Here is a 23,370-nt window from a genome sequence, read left to right on the forward strand (position 1 = left end):
CTTCTGAGATATTCTTACTGAACCTAACTACAGGGAAAAACAGATGAACCCAGAATCTGGGGACAGTCTATAGGACAACTGGCCTGGACTCTTCCAAAGACTCGCTGTCATGAGGGAAGAAACAGGCATTGGGAACAGTCTAGACTGTGGGAGACCAAAGAGACACAACAGTCAAATGCAGTATGTAAACCTTGATTAATCCTAGATGAAGGCAAGGGAAAATTTACAAGGATACTTGAGATAATTAGGAAAATCTGTGTATGGACTATATTCATATGATGTTACTGAATTAATGCAGTCCCTGGGTGGTGCAAATGGTTAAGTACTTGACTGCTAACCAAAAGGTTGAAGGTTCAAGTCCACCCAGAAGCACCTCGAAGGAAGGGCCTGGTGATCTACTTCTGAAAAAATCAGCCATTGAAAACTCTATGGAGTACAGTTCTACTCTGACACACACGGGGACACCATGAGTCAGAATCAACTCGACAGCAGCTGATACTGAATTAATGATTTTCATATGGGTGGTGATGGTGCTGTGGTTCTTGAGATGCAGGCTGACACATTCAGAAGCAAAATACAATGTCTGCAGCCTACTTTCACATGGTTTGGCAAAAGGAAAGTATAGGTGTATATATGGTCATAGAGAGAGATGGAGTAGGTACCGCAAGATGTTAACAGAGAATTCAAATACACTTTTCAATTTCCATATTAGCCAATAGAGTCTTGAAGGTGGTATATGTGTGTGTTTGTAACATACACACATATAAACAGGATGTAATATTTGGATTCACACACTTTTATCAAACAGGGCTTCCAAGGATTCAAGTACACCCACTCCTCACTTAAAGACATGGTTAGGTTCCAAAGACCAGTATGTTATGTGAAAATTGGCATTATGCAAAAATGGAGGATGAGCACATCACAAAATGGAGGATGACTACATCATTACATAACTGCCCAATTACATCATTACATAACTGCCAAACCACTGAGAATTATGGCCCAGCCAAGTTGACACATAAGCTTAACCATCACAGCCAACATTACTCTTGCCGCATACCTCAAGCGTTCATTACTGCCAGATATATGTTGTTAACGTGCAAAATAGTCAGATAATAGATTTTTTACTATCATCGTAAATGTGAAATGTTGGATAACAAGATAGTTGGTAAGTGAGGAGTACGTATAAATTCAAATCAAATCTTTACTGAGTACCTAATATGGAAAATGTGTTGAGTAACAAAAGACAATAACAGTAAGAGATTTCAGCTGCCACATACTTGCCTAACCTCAGGCAATTTCCTGGTAAATTCAAGTCAATGGGTAGGTAGTACTGTGCTTGGAAAACACAGTCACCAGCTCACTATTTAGGATGTGTATATGTGTGTATATATTACTCAGTTACAATTAGTCATTTAAACCAATTGGTCGAATTTAATTATTAATTTAAAGCTCTGGGTCTAATTGTTAATCCAAAAAAAGTATAATAAATACACTACAGTTTCTGAAAAGCAGAAACACAGAAAAAACACTTATTGTACTTTTCTCAGATTAAAAAGTAGACCTATTAAATTTAAAGGTACTTAACCTGAAAACACAGAGTATATTACTTAGAAATATAATTAACATACTGTTTAAAAATAACTTTGTCTTCCAACTTTGCAGATACCCTGCAATCTTAGAGTCAGTAGTCAAATCCATGTTTTTTTAGCTCTCTGAAGAAATGAGTGACTGGATGAAAAAGCAGACTGGAAGCTTACAGGAACACTAATAATTAAAAGGTGGAAAGAAGATCAGCAGAGGAGACAGGAGTTATAATAAAGAGAGAAGGCAGACAAGAAAAACGCTGTAACAGAAGAAGTCAAAGACTGACTTAACCTGTAAGGAGTGGTCAACAGTGTCATACAATGCAGGTATGAAGTCTAGAAAAGGAGCTTACAAAGACTAAAGACTGTTAACCATACTTCATCCATTCTCCTCTTCTTTCTTTAAGTAATGCCCTCAAAGTTTTAGCTTGGCATATGGCTGACCCACTAGACCACATTTTCCTGCCTCCCTTGTGCAAGATTTAGCCATGTGTCTAATTTCAGGCAATGAAATGTGGAGAAGTTATGTGTACAAAACTTCGCCCTACACTTCCTCTTCTTCCTCTTCCCACAGTCTAGAACCACATCTACTGACCCAAGTTTCAACCCCACACTTGCTCCAGAGACAACACTAGGAAATAGTACGGCAACAAGACCGAAGAAACCTGGGCCCCTGGAATACTCTGTGGAACAGAGCTGCCCCACCAGTATGGACCATTCTGCTCTAGACCATGACATGAGAGAAAATTTAACTTTTATATTGTTCGAGCCCCTGCATTTTGGTGTCTCTATTATAGCAGTCTCACCTGCACCATGTAAGTATTTGGCTGGAATTTTAAATAAAATAGTATTATGGTGATACTACAAGGAGTTATGAAGGAAAATGGACAAGTAGAAACAGCAGGTAAACATTTCGGATATTTGGCAATAAAAGAGAGGACAAAGAATATGAATAGTAATTCATAATAAAAACAGAGTCAAATAAAAGCATTTTTTTAGATTTTTTTAATGTTGTTTTAAGTTAAAAAAGAAATATAAGTATATTTGAAGGTAAACGAGGAAAAGCTTGGGAAAAGTGAGTGGCAAAGATTATGGATATTAGTGAGGAAAGAGAGTAGAGAAAGCCATGAAACACAAATACCAGAGAAGTAAGAACAATCATTCAGTGCCCAGTGCTAAGTACCATACAAGAGACACAGGGATGAATCGTTTGGTTTCTGTCCTCAAGGAACTCACATTCTACTAGAAAAACTGGACACAAATAATGCGATACAGTGCAACAAGTGCTATAATAAAGTGCATAATAGTGGCACAAAGGAAAAACTGATTAACTCTGCTTGGATGAGTACATAAATCGAGATTCTTGAGCTGATTAATAAAGCAGTATTAGGAGCTCACAAGATGGGACTTCTAAATAAAAAGAACAATGTATGCAAAGACAAGGATGTCAAGAAATGGAAGAGTAACCAAGTTGTCTCAAGAGACAACAATGAGGTATGTTTCTTCTTCAGACTAGAAAGGAAACATATTTAATTTGCTCACTACTGATTAGTCAGTATCATATGATAGGCATGCAAACTCATATTTGCTGAATGAATGAATGAATGTTAATATTCTGGGATAAATCTGATAGTATAAAGTCTACACTTACACCTGACAGCAATATTGCTAAGAAGAAAATGGCAAAACTATCTGTTGAGAATAAATGGAGAGGTGTTGTTATCTTCAGGAAATAAGGTTTACCATTTCATATTACTATTTTCAGACACGCCAATCTTATAGTAGTTTAATAACGTTACTGATTTAAATAATGAGATTCACTTAAAAACAAGAATATCGTAGTTAACAGGACTTCAAAATGAATGGTCAACATTTTCATTACAACTTTCACTAAAGGTAGGCTAAAACAGTGAACTCACTTTTCTGACAGATGCTCTAGTTTTCATGTGACTCTTTCTGAAAGTGTGGAAAGTCGCCATAACTATACTGCAGTTGTTTATAATCAGTGAAGAGTCAATCGAAGAAACACCTAAAAAGAAAAACAAATTAAAAGGAAACAATTTATTGATCTTAGTGATTCAGGCAAGTACTGTGTCCTAAAATAAAAATTTAAGTTCAGTCATAAAAAAATAACTCCTAAAATTTTACTTAGCAATTCATCCATGAATTTCCAAAAAGTACATGAATACTGGTACCTTAATGAGATTCCAGGTTATTACAAAAATTTTATTTTTTGTTTTAGAATGATAAAGTACCTTAACTGTATCAATTTAATCTCACTACCTTTTTTGATTACAAAGCTTCAATAAGAAATATCTGAAAAACCTCTGAAAATCTTAAAAGAGTATCACCAAAAAATCCGCACAGCAGGAGACATTCTTATTTATTGGGCAGAAAGATTTGATAATACACAGATGAGAATATGGAATCTGTACATACCAAATCAGATCAGATGAATAAAAATAAATCCCTTACATAGGAAGTTTAAGAACATACTAACGACTAGAGTTCAAAGAACATCCAAGTTAAGAGATTAATAATAGTACTTAAAACACATACACATATCTTAGGAGAAATTCTAAAACTAAGTATTAACTTTTTAACAACGCTTCACTAAAATACCTTTGAAAGCTTAAATCAACCCAGGGCATTCATTAACCCATTGCTACTGAGTCATATTCTGACTCACAGTGACCCTACAGGACAGAGTAGAACTGCCCCATAGGGTTTTCAAGGCTGTAATCTTTACAGAAGCAGACTGCCACATCTTTCTCCCACAGAGCGGCTGGTGGGTTCGAATCTCTGACCTCTCGGTTAGCAGCTGAGCACTTAACCACTGCACCACCAGAGCTCCTTCCAGGGCACTAACCACTCAATATTCATACTTGGCCACAGTAACACTGCCCATTCATTAAGAATACATTTCTGCCAGACACTGTGCCAGGTGCCAAGGATACAGGGAGAACAGGCAGATTTGTCACCCTTGGGTTCACAGCCTTGCAGGGAAAACGTTTTATTATAGTAAAGGAGTAAGGGTAGGGGGGTTGAATTCAATGTAAATAACTAAAAAGTCTGAATCAGTAACGATTTAACAAATGCTTAGTTTCAAGTATTTTCAGTAAATCAAACTGGCCTTAACCAAAAATTAATTAGTTCAGGTTTTCAAGACATCTGATTAATATAAATTTATATACTATGAAGAGGTTTACATGCAAACACAAACCTCAACCTAGCCCCTGTGAAAACTGCAAACAACTAAATTTTAGTGGAGCTCTAATGTTTAAATCTTTCTCTACAGAGATTAAAGAAGCCCTGGTGGCACAGTGGTTAAGAGCTACAGTAAACTATGGCTGCTAACCAAAAAAGGTCAGCAGTTTGAATGCATCTCTGCTCCTTGGAACCTCTGTGGGGCAGTTCTACTCTGTCCTGTACAGTCACTATAATCTGAATCAACTGGATGGCAAGGGGTTGGTGTTTTGATTTTAGAGATTAAACCAAAGCATGAGTAAGCACACACACACAACATGCATCCCTTTACAGATTTTCAGATTCTAATTTTTTGACAAATTATGATGGTATTCTAGTCTAAACTACATCATAGTGGTCCCTATAGCAATTAAAGTTGATTAATGACTGAAATTAAAGTAGCACTGTGTAAAAAGGCTCAGCATGAAGCAAGGAAGGTCCCAATTAAAAAAAACAAAACAAAACAAACCCATTGCCATCAAGTCCGTTCCAACTTGTAGCAACCCTATAGGACAGAGCAGAATTGCCCCATAGGATTTTCAAGCAGCGGCTGGTGGGTTCAAACTGTAGACCTTTTAGGTTAGCAGTCGAGCTGTTAAAAAGCAGTACCCCAGGAATGAGAAGACTGCCATTCGTGTCCCCATTCTCTCACTTAGTAGCTTTGTTTCCTCTGGGTAGATCGCAATATCTCTGGATCTGCCTCCTCAATGTATATAATATTCTACTTACCTGAATAGATTACTGTGAGAATCAAATGGAAAATAATTTATGGGAAGCACTTTGAAAACTGTTAAAGACAGGTAAAAAGAAAATTAAAATATTTACCTATGGACCAACCAAACAAGAGGACCAAAATGACCAAAACAAGGTTTAAGTATAAAGGTTTGTGTGGTCAAAGCAAGAAGACAATCCTTTTATTTGTCCCAGGCCAACTCATTCTCCTTTTTCCAACAGCTCTCTTCAACCACCAGAAACCTCAGAGGTAAATGGACTTACCTCTAACCTCACATAAAACATGCACAATACAGATGCCAACACAAGGGTGCCAGAAAAGTACAAACTCTCAAACTCAGCTCCTGAGTAAACCGGGACCACGTTTCTGAAGGGCAATCTTGTAATACACGTCAAAACCCTGAAAATGTTCCTGCTCTTTGACCCAGCACTTCTACTTCTGGGAAGTCATCCTAGATTCTAGAACACTTCGGATTACTAAGAGGTTTTCATTAACATCTCACTGAATCCTTGTAACTGGCAAAGTACCACTCCAGTTTTACATGTCAAAAGCTGAGGCAAGAGGAAGTTATGCAATTCATCCAAGCCCACACAGCAAGTGGAAGGCAGACCTGAGATGCAAATCCAAATCTTCTAACGCCAATACCTCAATATCTGGGCTCTTAAAACCTCCTCTATAGCGCACGTTGTTGTTGTTATTGTTGTCAGGGTCACTGAATCAATTTAGACTCACAGCGACCCCATGTGACAGAGTAGAACTGCCTCAAAGGGTTTTCTTGGCTATAATCTTTATGGAAGTAGATTGCCGGAACTTTTCCCCGCGGAGCCACTGGGTGGGTTCAAATCGCCAACCTCTAGGTTAGCAGCTGATTGCTTAACTGTTTGCACCACCAGAGGTTTGATAAAGTTGTTCATCACTTTATAACAGAGAAAAGTAAGAAGCCATCTAGATGCCTGTCTTAGTTATCCAGTGCTGCTGTAAAAGACAGACCACAAGTGGCTGGCTGGCTTTAAGAAACAGAAATTTATTCTCTCACAGCTTAGGGGGCTAGAAGTCCGAATTCAGGGGTACCAGCTGTCGGCTGTGGGGCAAGGTCCTTGTCATCAATCTTCCCCTAGTCTAGGAGCTTCTCAGCACAGGGACCCAGGGTCCAAAGGACGTGCCTCCCCCGCCTCCCCGCCCCTTCTTCATTCCTGGTGGCAGGAGGTCCCTCTGTCTGTCTGCTCGCTTCTCTCCTTTATATCTCAAAAGAGCTTGACTCCAGATACAACCTAATCTTGTAGACTGAGTCCTGCCTCACTAACATAACTGCTTCTAATTAACATCATTGTTAACATCATTAACATCACTGAGGTAAGATTTACAACATTTAGGAAAACCACATCAGATGACACATTTTGGGGGGACACAATTCGATCCATAACAATGCTAGAAACAGCAGAGTGATTAAATAAAGCGGAAGGCATCCCCTCCACGATGGGATGGCAGCCACTAACAACACTGCTGAAGGGCAGAGGGAAGGCACACATACCATCTCTACTCTCTGAGACAGACTCCTAACCATCTTGCCCCAGAGAACGGAGTCAGGAAAAGAGATAGAAAACAGCAATTACCTTTGCAGCTGCTGACTGAAGCCAACTGACAAGAGATAAACACTAAATCATTAGAGACTTCACCAGGAGTGAAAATGACTGACTACCTAGATGAGCTACTCACCTTAAGGTACAACATGCCCCTGAGGCAGAAGAAATAGTTAAAAGAAAAGAGAGGCAGGGCAGTCTAAGACAACATCCTAGACTCAAGCTGCTAGCTACCCCAGTTCACTGTGCCCACAACATTCCTGAATAGCAGGCCCAGAAAGAAAATTTTTATTCAAAGTTGAGTCGTAATTCAAATAAAATACAATATGGGACTTACAAAGAAACATAAAAAACACCTAAGAGGAAATACACTGAAGAAAGGGGCGGGGGGGGGAGGAATCCAGATAAATATAATCATTAATCCAAAAACTCAAATTATCTCTTTTCAGAATAAAAACCAAATACACTGCAGTCGAGCCAATTCCTACTCATAGTGACCCTGCAGGACAGAGTAGAACTGCCCCACAGGGTTTCCAGGGAGCAGCTGGTAGATTCAAACTGCTGACCTTTTGGTTAGCAGCCAAGCTCTTAACCACCGCACCACCAGGGCTCCCTCTTCAGAACAGTGCTTTAAAATTGACAATTTTCAGATTGGCTCATAAAATAATTTCACCCATGAGTACTGTGCACCTTAAAATAATTGTCTAAACGAAACCAAACGGTTAGCATTTACCCTAAATCGAAGATGAGAACGTAAGGGGGGACAGGGAAGTTAGATTAATGAAAACACAACCACCAAAATGGAAAAAACAAGAATGCTGATATATTGTGAAGAATGTAACCAATGTCACTGAAAAAGACGTATAGAAATTGTTAAATGAGAATCTAATATCCTGTGTAAAATTTCACCAAAAACACAATAAAAATATTTTTTAAATTGACATTTTTTGAAATTAATAAAAAAGAAGCTGAACTACACATTTACACTGTTTCACTCGTGGAAGAAAAACAATTTACTGAACCACAGTTCACCACTTTGTGTTTGACTTAAAACACAAAATACTGCTTCACAAAGAGAAAAATCTACTGAAGAATACCTCTGCAGCAGTCCATAAAAGTGAATTCAAAATGAGATATGACTTGAACGTCTGATAAAGCAAAGAAAAAGGAAAAAAAAAAATCACCTTTGAAAATGATGCAAACAAAGATGGAGAAAGAGTAACAGGTAGAGTAGGGTTTCTTTACAATCTTACATATATTAGAATGTACTTTGGGACAGATTTCACAAGTAAAAATGTTATACTTTTCCCAAGAATACCCTTGTGTTATAAAGAAAACCTTTTCACCTAATGTTTTGGTTTTTTTTTTTTTTTTTTTTTTTTGGATCCATGAGAAGAAACAAGGCTACTTTTGAACTGGGTTAAAAACTTGTTGCTGTTGAGTCAATTATTGGAGCACTAGTGGCATAGTGGTTAAGAGCTCTGCTGCTAACCAATAGGTCAGCAATTTGAATCCACCAGCTGCTCCTTGGAAACTCTACGGGGCAGTTCTACTCTGTCCTATAGGGTCGCTATGAGTTGGAACTGATGTGACAGCAACGGGTTTGGTTTTTGTTTAATAGTCAAAGATACTAAAATGAACCTAATGAAAAATATCCCACTATATAAAAGAGAACTTTGCTGCAACACAGGAATAGTCTCAGTCATCGTAATCAATTTCCTGAGTCTCACTTTTCTCATGTGTAAAACTGGAATAATAATTCTCTCACTGATTGAAAATTAAGTGAGATAATGACTGTGAAATATCACAGTGCTTGGCACATAGTAAGTGCTCAACGAAAGTTAACTCTTAACTGTTTTTAAATGTCCACCAGTGGAATAGGTTATTTAAAAAATACTGTTTCAAATAATTCATCACTTGCCTAGTGATATTTGAAATTTTTTAGGCAAGAAGAAGGCTACCATTCTTACAAGAAGAGTTGAGTTCAGTGGCTTCAAATACAAATGAACAGCTGAGGTACCCTTAAGGTGTGGAGAAACTTCGGGGAAGGTCTAAAGAGTAGAGCAGCAAGTGTAAACGCCCAGTGACACAATCTTGCTTGTTTAGTTGGAGTGAGACAGCGACGGCAGCAAAATACTCCTGGGTACCTATTTCATGGGAGTCCCTGAGTGGTGAAAATAGTTAACATACTCGACTGCCAACAGTACTTGTGGCCAATGATAAAATTTGAGTTTTTCAATGAACATGGTAATTTTAGAAAACTTGGCCTGCTACCGTGAGCTTGACAGCTTCCCAATGTGTAAAGGTTTTTCTGATGAGATCAGTGGTAATATGGAGTTTTTTAAAATGGTAAATACACATATAACAAAACATTTGACATTTCAACATTTTTACATGTACAATTCAGTGACATTAATTACTTTCATCATGTTGTGGGACCATGAAGATTTTTTTGATACTGTGTAATGAAAGTATCAACATTTAGAAGATCTGCTGATGTTTTCCAAAAAGATCAATGCTTGAAGATACAAAATTTGAGTGGCATGAAAGTCCAATGGATTTTAACATAATGGACTTAAATTCCACATTGCAGGTAACCTTTAAGAAACTACCACCTGTCAAGGTTTGGTGTAGTATCAAAGAAGAATACGTACAATAAACTGAAACAGCTATTAAAATACTTCTGTCTCTTCTACATATATATTTGTGTGGGGCTGGATTTTCTTCATATTCTTTAACCAAAACCACACATTGTAGCAGATAGACTACAGAAGTGGATTTGACAATCCAACTCTTATTTTATTAAGCTAGACATTAAGGAGGTTTGCTAAAATGTAAAACAATGCCACTTTTCTCACTGCTTTTCTTTATAATTTTGAATAAAAATAGTTTTTTAAATAAGAACATGCTATTTATGTTAGCACGTAACAGATTTATTTTTTATTTTCAAATAAATTAATATGTATTAAAATTTTTTAGGTTTAAGTTCTAATATGGTAAAAACTGATAGATACAACCCATGTAATTAAAGCTCTTTGGGATTCTCAATAAATTTTGAGAATATAAAGCAAACCCTGGCGCTGGGTTTTTGTTATCAAGTATCTTGTTAAAGGCCCATAGATATTCTGGTCTGTGAGTTCTTGTATATTAGAAAATATCTTCCTGGTGCCTTCATAAATGGATGTCAGCTTGGCTGAACATTAAAATAATTCTTACTAAATACTTTTAGTGGTAGATATTGCTGTACTGCCCTTCGGCAGTGAGCTTTACTGTGGAGAAGTCTGGCACAAGTCTGATTTTACCCTCTCTGATTTATTTCTTGCTGTTTTCTGCTTGGATGCCTTTCGCATTCTTCATCCTTTAAGGGTAGGAACCTGACCAGGATTTGTCTTAGTACTGATTGTCATATATCCCTGGAACTTGGTGTGCCTTTTTATAATATAAATTTCACTACTCCATTTGAAAATAAGCTGATCAGAGACAAGAAAGTAATGATAAGGGCAAAGCAAAAAACTGAAAAGTGAGCTGCCAGAGTTCAGGAAAGAGAAAATAAAAATACCATTGAATAAATAAAATCCCCTTTGTTGTTGCTGTCAAGTGCCACCAAGTTGATTTCTACTCATACTGACCCCATGTGACAGAGTAGAACTGTCCCATACGGTCTTCTTGGCTGTAATCTTTACAGGAGCAAATCACCAGGCCTTTCTACCACAGAGCCACTGTGTCGGTTCAAACTGTCAACTTTTCAGTTAGGAGCCAAGCACTTAACCGGTGTACCACCAGGGCTCCTGAAGTCCCCTTAGAAGCAGGGGGTAAAAAAAGCAGGATAGATATTACTAAAAACACTGGAATACCAAGAGAAGTTTTTTAAAACATCACAGAATGTAGAAGAAAATAAATGAAATCAATTAGAGAAAAAAATTATAAAGAGTACAGAATACAGAGATACAACATACAAGAAAATAAATGAAAACAGAAAAACAGTTATAGTTTGTGTGTGACTGAGAAGGATCTAGAACTCAGGGCTTTTAAGACCCCAGACGCCACTCACCAAAGTAGAACGTAGACCATTTCTTTATAAACTATGTTAGGCTAACCGAGCTAGATGTTCCTTGAGACCAGGTCCCCATAGCCCTCAGCCCAGTAATTCAGTCCCTCAGGGAGTTTGGATTTGTCCATGGAGCTTCCACAACCTTACCCTGAACAAGCTGGGCTGTATTCTGCAGTATTCTGTACTATCTTACCCTTCACCAAAGTTATCACTTATCTATTGTCTATTTAGTAGCTTTCAACCCCCACCACTCCCCTTCCTCATAACCATCAAAGATTGTTTCTTTTTGTGGGTAAACCTTCTCATAACTTTTTATAGTAGAGGTCTCATACAGTATTTGTCCTTTTGTGACTGACTTATTTCACGCAGCATAATGCCTTCCAGATTCATCCGTGAGATGCTTCGCAGATTCATCGTTCTTCTTTATCATTGTATAATATTCCACCCTGTGTTATGTACCATAGTTTATCCATTCATCTGCTGATGGGCATCTAGGTTTTTTCCATCTTTTTGCTATTGTGAACAACGCTGCAATGAACATGGGTGTGCATGTGTATTCGTGTGACGGCTCTTATTTCTCTAGGATATATTCCTAGGAGTGAGACTGCTGCATCATATGGCATTTCTATTTCTAGCTTTCTAAGGACGCACCATATCGTTTTCCAAAATGGTTGTACCATTTTGCATTCCTACCAGCAGTGCATAAGAGCTCCAATCTCCCCGCAGGCTCTCCAACATTTGTTATTTTCTGTTTTTTCCTTGATTCGTGCCAGTAATGCCAGGGGGTGAGACGGTATATCACTGTGGTTTTGATTTGCATTTCTCTAATGGCTAGTGGTCACCAGCATTTCCTCATGTGTCTGTTAGCTGCCTGAAAGTCTTCTTTGGTGAAGTGTTTGTTCATTTCCTTTACCCATTTTTTAATTGGATTATTTGTCTTTTTGTTGTAGAGGTGTTGGATTTTCCTGTAGATTTTAGAGATGAGAGCTTTGTTGGATTTGTCATAGCCAAAATTTTTTTCCATCTGTAGGTTCTCTTTGTACTCTTTTGGTGAAGTCTTTTGATGAGCATAAGTGTTTAATTTTTAGAAGATCCCAGTCATCTAGCTTTTCTGGAGTTTGTATGTTGTTATTTATGGTTTGTATCTTGTTAATGCTGTGTATTAGAGTCACTAGTGTTGATCCTATTTTTTTTTTCTATGATCTTTATGATTTTAGGTTTTATATTTAGGTCTTTGATCTATCTTGAACTAGTTTTTGTGTATGGTGTGAGGTATGGGTTCTGTTTCATTTTTTTGCAGATGGATATCCAGTTCTGCCAGCACCATTTGTTACAAAGACTGTCTTTTCCGCATCTGATGGACTTTGGGCCTCTGTCGAAGATCAGGTGACCATAGGTGGATGTACATCTGGGTTCTTGATTCTGTTCCATTGGTCAATGTATCTGTCGTTGTACCAGTACCAGGCTGTTTTGACTACCATAGTTGTATAGTAGGTTCTGAGGTCTAAGTTTTAAGCAAAGTCAAACCATAAAACTCTTAAACAGGCACAGAAATAAAGGACTTAATGTAACTACTCCTGACATGGTATGGGGAAACAGGAAATAAATCTTCATATACTATGGATATGGAATGTGAGTTGCCTCTTTGGAGGGCATTTTAAACAAATGCACACAGCCTTTGATCATATAATTTCACTGAAAATTTATCTTTCATATATACTTGCACAAAATATATGAAAAAGTGGTTTCAAAAGAATCCATAAGATTCCAAATAACCTAACAGTACACGACAACTAAGTTCAACATTCTTAAGGACTGCAAAAAAACTGAGCAAGGAACAGCATAAAAACCAATGGCTAGCATACGATCAAAAATTACCAGGTATGCAAAGAAGAAAAATGACCCATAGCCGCCAAGAGGAAAAAAAGTTTATAAACGCAGACCCAAAAATGACAGATATGATTAAATTAAGAAAAAAGGGTGTCAAAATAATATTTTATATATATATATGTTCCACATATTCAAGCAGGGAAAGGAAAGCACGATCATGATAAGGAGGGGAAGAGAGGATAGAAAAGAGATCCAAATTGAACTTACAGTGATAAAAATAAATTATATCTAAAATGAAAAATACACTGGATGCAATTAACATCAGATTAGACACTGTTGGAAAAAAAAGTTCAGCAGACTTGAAGATATAATAATATAAACTATCAAAATGAAGCACAAAGAAAATAAGCTTTATAAAAAAGAACAGAGCATCAGTGACTTACCAGGCAGTCTAAAAAGTGAGTTACTAGAGTTCCAAAAAGGGGGTGGGAAGAGGTCGAAAAATAAATAAATAAAATACTAAAAAGAAAAAATATAGCCCAGGATTTCCCAATTTTGATGAAAACCATAAACCAACAGATCCAAGAAAGCTCAACAAACCCTAAGAAGAATAAATATAAGAAAACAATATCAAGGCACATCATAAACTGCTGAAAACCAGCAGTAAAAAGAAATTAAAAAGAACCAGAGGAAAAAGTACACATTACATACAGAGGAACAAACGACAGCAGACTTCTTGTCAGAAACTCTACAAGCCAGAAAACAAGAGAATGGAGCAACATCTTTAAAGGGGAAAAAAAAATCCACCCAGAAATCCACACCAATAAAACTATCTTTAAAATTAAGGCAAAATAAATGTATTTGGACTAAAAAGAGCTGAGAGAATTCATCACCAGCAGAGCATTACTAAAACAACCGTTAAAAGAAATTCTTTAGGCAGAAGGAAAACAATACCAGATGAAAATTTAGATGTAAAGGACAGAATAAAGAGAGCTTGAAATGGTAAATATGCAGGTAATGTAAAAGACATTTTAACCATTTTTACCCCTTTAGAAAATAACTGTTTAAACTAAAGATAATGGCATTGTATTCTAGGGTTTACAACAACATATCTAGAAATATAATGTATGACAAAACAGCACAAAAGATGCGGTGGGTGGAAAATAAAACTACATTGTTGTACGGTTCCTACACTATATGTGAAGTTATATTGTTTGAAGAAAAGACTATGAGAAGTTAAAGCTGTATATTGTAAACCCTAAGGAGCACTGGTAGCCCATTAGTGAAAGTGCTCAGCTGTTAACCGAAAGGTCAATTGTTCAAACCCACCAGTCTGCCTCCAAAAAGATTATAGCCTTGGAAACCCTATAGGACAGTTCTATCCTGGCCTATAGGGTTGCTATGAGTTGGAATCAACTGAATGCCAACGGGTTTTTTTTTTGTTTGTTTTATTGTAAACCCTAGAACAACCATTAAAAAAATAAAACAAAGTAGTATCTAAGTGAACAGTGGAGTGAAGGTGGTATTATTCCCTTTTTAGCAGATGAGGAAGCTAAGGCTCACCTTCACAGGACTGCTATAAAAATGCAATTAAAACAGTATGTGTAAAAACAGTGCCTAGTACAGCAGAAACAAAAATGTTAGCACCTTCCTTAGGTACAGACCTGCTGTTCCACTTAAAAAAACTAAAAATGTTACCACTATTGGTTACTATACTGTTCTGGCTTTCAAAACAATAAGAGAATCCCTCATATAAAGAAGACTTCAATATGACCTAGTTGATTACTTATTAAGATATGTGCTTTTTTAAGTTTCTGCCTTGTTACTTTTTAACCCTGAATCAACCTCATTCTGGTATTCACAATATACATTTTGTTCTTACCTCTATAGGGTTTCTCAACCTCATCACTATTGAAATTTTGAGTCAGGTAAGCCTTTGTTGTGGAGGGCTGTGCACTGTAGCATATTTAACAGCATCCTCGGCCAGTAGCATCCAGCAAGTTGTGATAACCAAAAATGTCTCCAAACATTGCCAAATATCCCCAGAGGGTTTGGGGGTATGTGGAAAAACTGCCTCTGGTTGAGAACTACTGCTCTATTTTAGTACGTAATACCTTATGTAACAGTTGTTGTTGTCAGCTGCCACTGACACACGGCGACCCCGTGCACAACAGGACTGGACTATTGTGATCCATAGGGTTTTCACTCGCCAATTTTTCCAAAGTAGATCACTAGGCCTTTCTTCCTAGTCTGTATTAGTCTGAAAGCTCCACTGAAACCTGATCAGCATCATAGCTACGTGCAAGCCTCTGCTAACAGGTGGCTGGTGGCTGTGCATGAGGTACACTGGCTGGGAAATGAAACTGAGTCGATGTCCTGCAAACAACATTCAACTCATACATTCATCATGTGTCTGAGTAATGTAAGTAATTAAGACACAATACAGTGCAGTCCCTGTACTGACAGGCCTTACATTCTAGGGGGCCATGTCTGCATCCCCAAAGGGCCTCATACTAATAAAACATGTATCTACTGAACTGAACAAGACAGAAGAAGAGAAATTCCATCAAGGACACGAATTTCAGAGTAGCATTAGGTGGCAAGATTGACATCTTTAAATAAAAAATAGTTGGGGCCACCTGCCTAATGACTTTTTAAGAAATTATTATATGTGTCCTGTCACCTTTGTTTTCTCAAGTATTCATAGAGAAGAGTTACTGGTCTTTCTGCTGAATTTCAGGTTGGGATTCGCTTCTTCTAAAGTATGTCTGAACCCTGACAGACGTTGGTATTTAAAGTAATTACATGGGCTTAGTTGACAAAGCACTAAGTGTCAACTGCTGTTAACCCCAGAACTCCCTGCACAATAACATAAACACAACTTTTAAAAAAATAATAAAATCTTGTGGTTGTGCTTTCAACGTGAATATGCTGTATGATTAGATGTTAAAGAAATGCTCCTAATCTTATACATCTAACCCCAATCTACAAGATTACTTCTAACAAAAAAATACGTTCACAATTTAACTCAGGAATGTATTTCTCTTTCATTACTCTAGGAGTATATTGCTGAAAAGGCATTTAAGCAGCAGCTCTTGCATGCAGTAATACATGAAGGCTCTACCCTAAAATAAGGTTGCAGGAAACAGTGAATGGTGTTTTGCAGATGACACACTGCTTGGCACACAGGAGGCATTCTAGAGGCCTGCAGGAACCTATTGTTGTTGTTGCCCAGTCCTAGCCATCCTCACAACTGTTGTTATGTTTGAGCCTATTAACTGACAGGATATAGAAGGCATAACAGAAAACTATAGGAAAGGCAATTTTAAGGTTTCAAGTCTGGGGAGCTGGCAGAAAGGTAGAACTTTTGCCAATCATAAGGTTAACTGGAAGATAATGTTTTATGTCGATATACAGGCAGTCCCCAGACAACGAATGAGTCTTTAAATCAAATTTGTATATAAGTCAGAACAGCTAGGTACAGTTTCTATTTAACTGTCAGTAAAATGTTTGTCGTCTTAGTACCGTACTCTTACACAAATAATGCACGCTTTCTGTATCTGTTTGCTGGCCATGCCCACCCGTGCCCTCCCCCCACGAGGTATTTTTGTAAGTACGCTGTGCTATTTTTACAGCAACATGTGGAGGAGGATTGGCATGGCAGAGCTTCTGAGGGTGCCTCACGGGTAAGGGGGAGAGCACGGCCAGCAAACAAACGCAGAGGCCACACGTTATTTGTGTAAAAATACAGTATATAGTATATAGCGTAACTTTCTATGCGTAAAACACATTAAAAAACACTTCCACATACACTAAAACATCTTTAACATAATATACAGTAATAACAATAATAATAATGTTTTGATGCACTTCGCAAAGTAGCACCATTGTATGTGCCTCAAATTTTTAATATAATATACTTTACAGGGGTAGGTTCCTAACTATGGGTTGTATGTGTAAGTCAGATGTTCCATAACCCAGGGACTGCCTGTAATATCCAAAATGCAACTAAAAATTGCAGATTTAGTTGGGGTAGTCAGAGCTAGATATGTTAATCTAGGAATCATCTACATATGCAGATTCTGAAAGTTAATCCCAGAGACTGGGAAAGAATAGAAAATCAAGAGAGAATCAAGGAAAAACTGAGAATGATGAAGGGTTCCCAGGCAGGTAAGCAAGGAACCACAAATAGATGACCGTCTGAAACGGAGAGATTTAGAAGAATCAGGGGAGCAGTGTCACTTAAATTAAGGAAGAGTTTCAAGTATGGAGTGGTCAGCACTAGATGTCTAAACTCCTCAAAGGCAAAAATGACATTCTTTCATCCCTGAATACTGGAGAGGCCCATATCACAGCACCTGCTACACAGAACGCACTCAATAAATAATACTGCACCTTTATATTGTGTACCAGCACTGTTCAAGTGTTTTACATATATGAATTCATAATTCTCACAACAGTAGGTGCTGCTCTTATACCCATTTTACATATAAGGAAAATGAGGCACAAAAAAGCTTGACTTTGGATCTGGCTAGATCATTACAAGCTCAGAACAAGTTCAATACAGAACTCAAACTGCAGAATGTTAAAATACACCAGAGGTGTCCATCATTTCCTCTCTGTCCACACTCCCTTTCTTAGAGAACTAGCTGTACCCAGTCTGTAAAGTGCAGCCCTGTATACTGTGACACACACTGAAGTCTCCTCCCATGAATTTTTCCAGTCCCATTTTCCCTCAAACCCAGTCAGCTGGACTAGAGGTAGACACTTGACCAAAGTCCAGCCAATCAGATTCTCTCTCCAGATAGCTAGAATTGAGATGTGGAGACATTTGTGCAGAACAACTCTGCAAAGTCAAAGTGAGTCTGGTGTTGACAGCATGGCAAACCAAAGTTCCATGAAAACCAAAGTTACAGAAAAGCAGAAACCAAGAGCCTTTAAAGAGAAGGCCAATCTGCAAAGAAACTAGAACGGACATGTAGTGAGTAGCAGAGACACAGACCATGTTCTCAGAGAAAAACTGAAAGAGTAACTGCCTGATGATTTTCTGTTTCCCAGGATGCTGAGCTGGACATCATGCAATAGACTTCAGTGACACTTCTCCAACTGTACAATAAATGCCTTTTTTTTACAGAAGCTAATTTGAGTGGGTTGTTGTTCCTCTCAGCCAAATAATCCTTGAGCCCTTAAGAGAGTTCAAAGAAAAAACACTAAGTAAGCAGCCTCTACCATGCATCTGTCAGTTTGCAATACTGGTGGCTTATGTGTTGCTACAATGATGGATGGCCTTCCAAACTAAGACTAGGAAGAGAGGTCTGGCAATCTACTTCCAAAAATTAGCCCATTAAAACCTTATGGAACTTAAGACGCACAAAAAACAAATAACAAAATGGCAGAAGTAAGTCACTTCTTATAAGTAATTATAGTGAATGTAAATGGGCTAAATACTGCAATCAAACGGCAAAGGGAGGCAAAACGAATAAAAACACATTATCCAACTATACGCTGTTTACAGCAGACACACCTTAAACCCAAGAACACAAACAGGTTGAAACTGAAAGGATGGAAAAAAAAATTCGGTGCAAATAATAACCAAAACAGAGCTGGGGTGGCAATCTTAATATCAGACAAAATAGACTTTAAGACAAAATCTGTGAGAAAGGATAAAGACGGACATTATACAGTGATAAAAGAGCCAACTAATGAAGAAGATTTAACAATCATAAATATCTATGCCCTCAACATCAGGGCACCTAAATATATAAAGCAAACACTGATGGAACTGAAGGGAGAAACAGACAGTACTACCATAGTTAGAGACTTCAATACACCACTTTCAATACTGGACAGACCATCTAGAAAGAAGATCAATAAGGAAACAGAGGACCTGAATGACACCATAAAACTAGACTTAACAGACACATACTGAACAGACCACCCAAAAACAGAATAATATACATTCTACTCTAGTGTACATGGATCATTCTCAAGGACAGACTGCATCTGAGGTCACAAAGCAAGTCCTAATGAAATTAAGAAGACTGAAATTATATAAAGCATTATCTCTGACCATAACGAAGTAAAGCTAGAAATTAACAACTGAAAAATACAAACATATGGAAATTAAACGACACACTATGAAACTACCAATGAGTCAAGGAAGAAATCAAAAGAGAAATCACAAATTTCTTAGTCAAATGAAAATGAAAGCACAACATACCAAAACGTACAGGATGCAGCGAAGGCGGTACTCAGAGGGAAACTTATAGCAATAAATGCCCACATAAAAAAAGAAGAAAGATCTCAAATTAATGGCCTAACTTGACAAGCCCAGGTACTAGAAAGAGAGAAAAACTAAGCCTAAACCTACTAGAAGAATAGAAACAAAGATCAAAGCAGAAATAAATAAAATCAAAAACAGAAAAACAGAATCAATAAAACCGGAACTTGGTTCTTTGAAAAGATCTATAAAATTGACAAACCTTTAGCTAGAGTGCCTAAGAAGAGAAAAAATGCAAATAACCAAAATAGAAAATGACACAGGACATTACAACTGACTCAGAAGAAATAAAGAGAATTATGACAATATTTTAAACAACTGTATGGCAACAAAATGGATAACCTAAATAAAATGGACAAACTCTTAGAAGCACACAATCTGCCCAAACTGACTCAAGAAGAAATAGAAAGACTCAACAGACACATAACAAGTGAAGAGATCAAATAAGTGATCAAAAATCTCCCAACAAAAAAAAAGTCCTGGACCAGATGGCTTCACTGAGGAATTGCACCAAATATTTAAAGGAAAAGTGACACAAATACTGTTTAAACTCTTCCAAAAGACAGAGAAGGAAGAAATATTCCCTAATTCATTCTATGAAGCAAACACAACCCTGATATCCAAACCAGACAGACACCACAAGAAAACCATAGGCCAGTATCTCTTATGAATATAGATGAAAAATCCTCAAAAAATACTAGCAAATAGAATCCAAGAGCATATTAAGAGTCATACATCATAACCAAGTGGGATTTATTCCAGGAACGCAGGGATGGTTCAACATTAGAAAATCAATCATCACAATACACTACATTCATAGAACAGAGGAAAAGAATCACATGATCATCTCTATGGACGCAAAAAAAGCATTCAATAAAATCTAACACCCTAAAGAAGACCGGAACAGAAACGAAATTCCTCACTACAATTCAGGGCATATATGAAAAGCCAACAGCCAAAATTATATTTAATGGAGATAGACTCAAGAGCTTTCCCCCTTAAAACTGGGAACAAGACAAGGGTGCCCGCCCTCATCACTTCTTTTCGATACTGTATTAGAAGTCCTAGCCAGAGCAATAAGACAAGAAAAAGAAATAAAAGTTATCCAGATTGAAAAAAGAAGTAAAATTATCTCTATTCGTGGATGATATGATCCTCTATATAGAAAATCCCAAAGAGTCCACAAGAAAACTTCTAGCGCTAACAGAGGAATTTAGCAAAGATACAGGTTATAAAGTAAACAAACAGAAATTAGCTGTGTTTCTATACACTAGCAATCAGAAATCTGAAAGGAAATTAGGGAAACAATTCCATTTACAATTACATCTAAGAGAATAAGATACCTAGGAATAAATCTAACCAGCGACGTGAAGGATTTATACAATGAAAACTATAAAACGCTGCTGAAAGAGAATCAAGAAGACTTAAATAAAAGGAAAGATGTTCCATGTTCATGGACTAGAAGACTTAATGTTGTTAAGATGTCAATACTATCCAAAGTGATCTACAGATTCAATGCAATCTCGATCAAAATTTCAATAACCTTCTTTATAGAAATAGAAAAACCAATCCTCAACTTTATATGGAATGGGAAGAGGCCCCGAATAACTAAAACAATGTTGAAAGAGAAGAATAAAGTAGGAAGACTCACACTTCCTGATTTTAGAACACACTATACAGCTACAGTAATGAAAACAGCCTGGTACTGATATAATAAGAGGCACAGAGACCAGTGGAACAGAATTGAGAGTCCAGAAATAAACCCACACATCTAGGGTCAACTGATTTTTGACAAGGGTGATAAGCTAATCTGGTGGGGAAACAAAAGTCTCTTCAATAAATGGTGCTGGGAAAACTGGATTTCCACAGGCAGAAAAGTGAAACAGGATCCATGCCTTACACCATACACAAAAACAAATTAAAATGGATTAAGGACCTAAATGCACAAACTAACCATAAAATTCTTAGAAGACCAAGCAGGGACAATGCTGTCGGGCCTAGCTTTCAACAATGGATTATCACAGACAGCGAAAGACAAAATAAATTAATGGGACCTCAGAAAATTAAAAACTTTTGCTCATCAAAAGACTTTACCAAAAAAGTGAAAAGACAAGCTACCATCTGGGAGACTATCTTCAGAAACCATATATCTGACAAGAATCTAATAAACAAAACATATATAAAACTTTGAACCCTCCTGACTCTTATCACTGAAACCTGTACCAATGATTGTTAGGAAAGACAATTCAAAATGTAGGATCACAGTTTCTAGCCAATCTGTGAAAAGGTGAAGCTTTCAACGGTTTTGCCCATTTGTAATGTTAATATATACTGATGACTCTGTAATGGTCTTTGGACTCGGGCAGACATGGCTGTGGCAGCAGCTTGTCCGATTTCCCACTCTTGCCTATTCTGTAATATTCTCTGGACTCGGGCAGACATGGCTCTGGCAACATGGTTGTCCGTTTCCCACTTTTGTCCTTCTGAATATATACCGAATAACTTTCTTTTTGCTTTACTAAAAAAAACCTCTGACAACATCAAAAAGACAAATAAACCAATCATAAAATGAGCAAAGGATTTGAATACACATTTCACCTAAGAGGATATTCAAATGGCCACCAAACACACGAAAAGATGCTCAGCGTCATTAGCCATCAGACAGATGCAAATCAAAACCACAATGAGATACCATTTCACTCCCACTAGGATGGCTAAGATTAAAAAAAAGAAAAGAACAATGCTGATAAAGATGTGGGGAAATTGGAACCCTTACCCACTGCTGGTGGGAATGCAAAATGGTACAGCCATTATGGAAAACAGTGTGGCAGTTCCTCAAAAAACTAAAAATAGAACTACCATATGACCCAGCAATTCCACTACTAGGTATACACTCAAAAGACTTGAAAGCAGAAACTCAAACAGATACTTGTACACCAGTGTTCATTACAGCACTATTCACAATAGCCACAAGGTGGTAAAACTACCTAAATGCCCACCAACAGATGAATGGATAAACAAAACGTGGTACATACATACAGTGGAATACTACTCAGCCAGCAAGAGAAATGAAGTCTTGATACATGCTACAGTACGGATGGAGCTTGAAGACATCATGCTGAGCAAAATAAGCCAATCAGAAAAGGACAAATATTATATGACCTCACTTACATAAAAAGACAAGAAAAGGTAAATATATAGAGAACAAACTTTATTAGTTGTTACCAGGAGTGGGAGGCGGGAGAAAAGGGGGGTTAACGGTGATGGAAAAATCACACAGATTAAGGGTAGGGTTACACAGCCAGTGATTATAAATGCTGTCAATAAGTAGTACACCTATAAAAAGTTGAACTGGCAGAAGTTGTGAGATGATATATTTATAACAACAACAAAAAAAAGAGCAGCTGCTGAGGCTGCTTATGTAGATTTGGTTCCCTGGTTTGCAGGTTTAGGGTCATGGTTTCATGGACTCTCCAGTTAATTGGCCTAATGATGTATTTAGCACTTCTCTTCTATCTCCGAGTTTGCTGCATAGTGCCTGGAGTCTTAAAAGCTTACAAGCAGCCATTCAAGGCAAAACAATTGGTTTCTATTCCTCTGGAGTAACAGAGGAAGGAGAGTCAGGAATAGGAGGAGGATATGGAATGTGTGGCCAATTGCCTCCATGAACAATGCCTGCTTTGCCATGAAACCAGACTGGATGGTACCCAGCTACCATTACTGAACACTTTGATCAAAGATTCCATAGATCTGACCAGGATCACAACAGAGGGTTCTGGACAGAGCTGAAGAAGGATGTAGAACATAATTCTAACTCACAAAAAAAAAAGACCAGATTTACTGGTCTAAAGGACACTGGAGAAACCCCAAGAGTATGGCCCCTAGACACCCTTTTAGCTCAGTGGTGAAGTTGCCTCTGAGGTTCACTGTTCGCCCAGGAGTGGACAGCCCCCTAAAGCCAAATGAGACTAACCAGGTACAGGAGTCCAGTGACAAGGGCCAGAAGGCAGAAGGGGACAAGGAAGCTGGTGATAGGGAACCCAAGGTTGAGTAAGGATATTGTT

General features: G+C 37.6%; 1 protein-coding gene across 6 annotated transcripts in view; it reads right to left on the reverse strand.

The window, feature by feature from the left end:
* Window positions 1-23,370, reverse strand: part of AKAP11 (A-kinase anchoring protein 11) — a 68,738-nt gene that overhangs the window by 39,465 nt on the left and 5,903 nt on the right. For all 6 annotated transcript variants that reach the window (XM_023731615.1, XM_023731619.1, XM_023731614.1 and 3 more), the window contains exon 2: window positions 3,506-3,615. In XM_023731615.1, the coding sequence (XP_023587383.1) occupies window positions 3,506-3,565 (60 nt within the window). In that variant the 5' untranslated portion in view covers window positions 3,566-3,615. The remainder of the gene's footprint in view (window positions 1-3,505; window positions 3,616-23,370) is intronic.

The sequence above is a fragment of the Trichechus manatus genome, unplaced genomic scaffold (genome assembly GCF_000243295.1).
Source record: "Trichechus manatus latirostris isolate Lorelei unplaced genomic scaffold, TriManLat1.0 scaffold00044, whole genome shotgun sequence".
Lineage (NCBI taxonomy): Eukaryota > Metazoa > Chordata > Mammalia > Sirenia > Trichechidae > Trichechus > Trichechus manatus.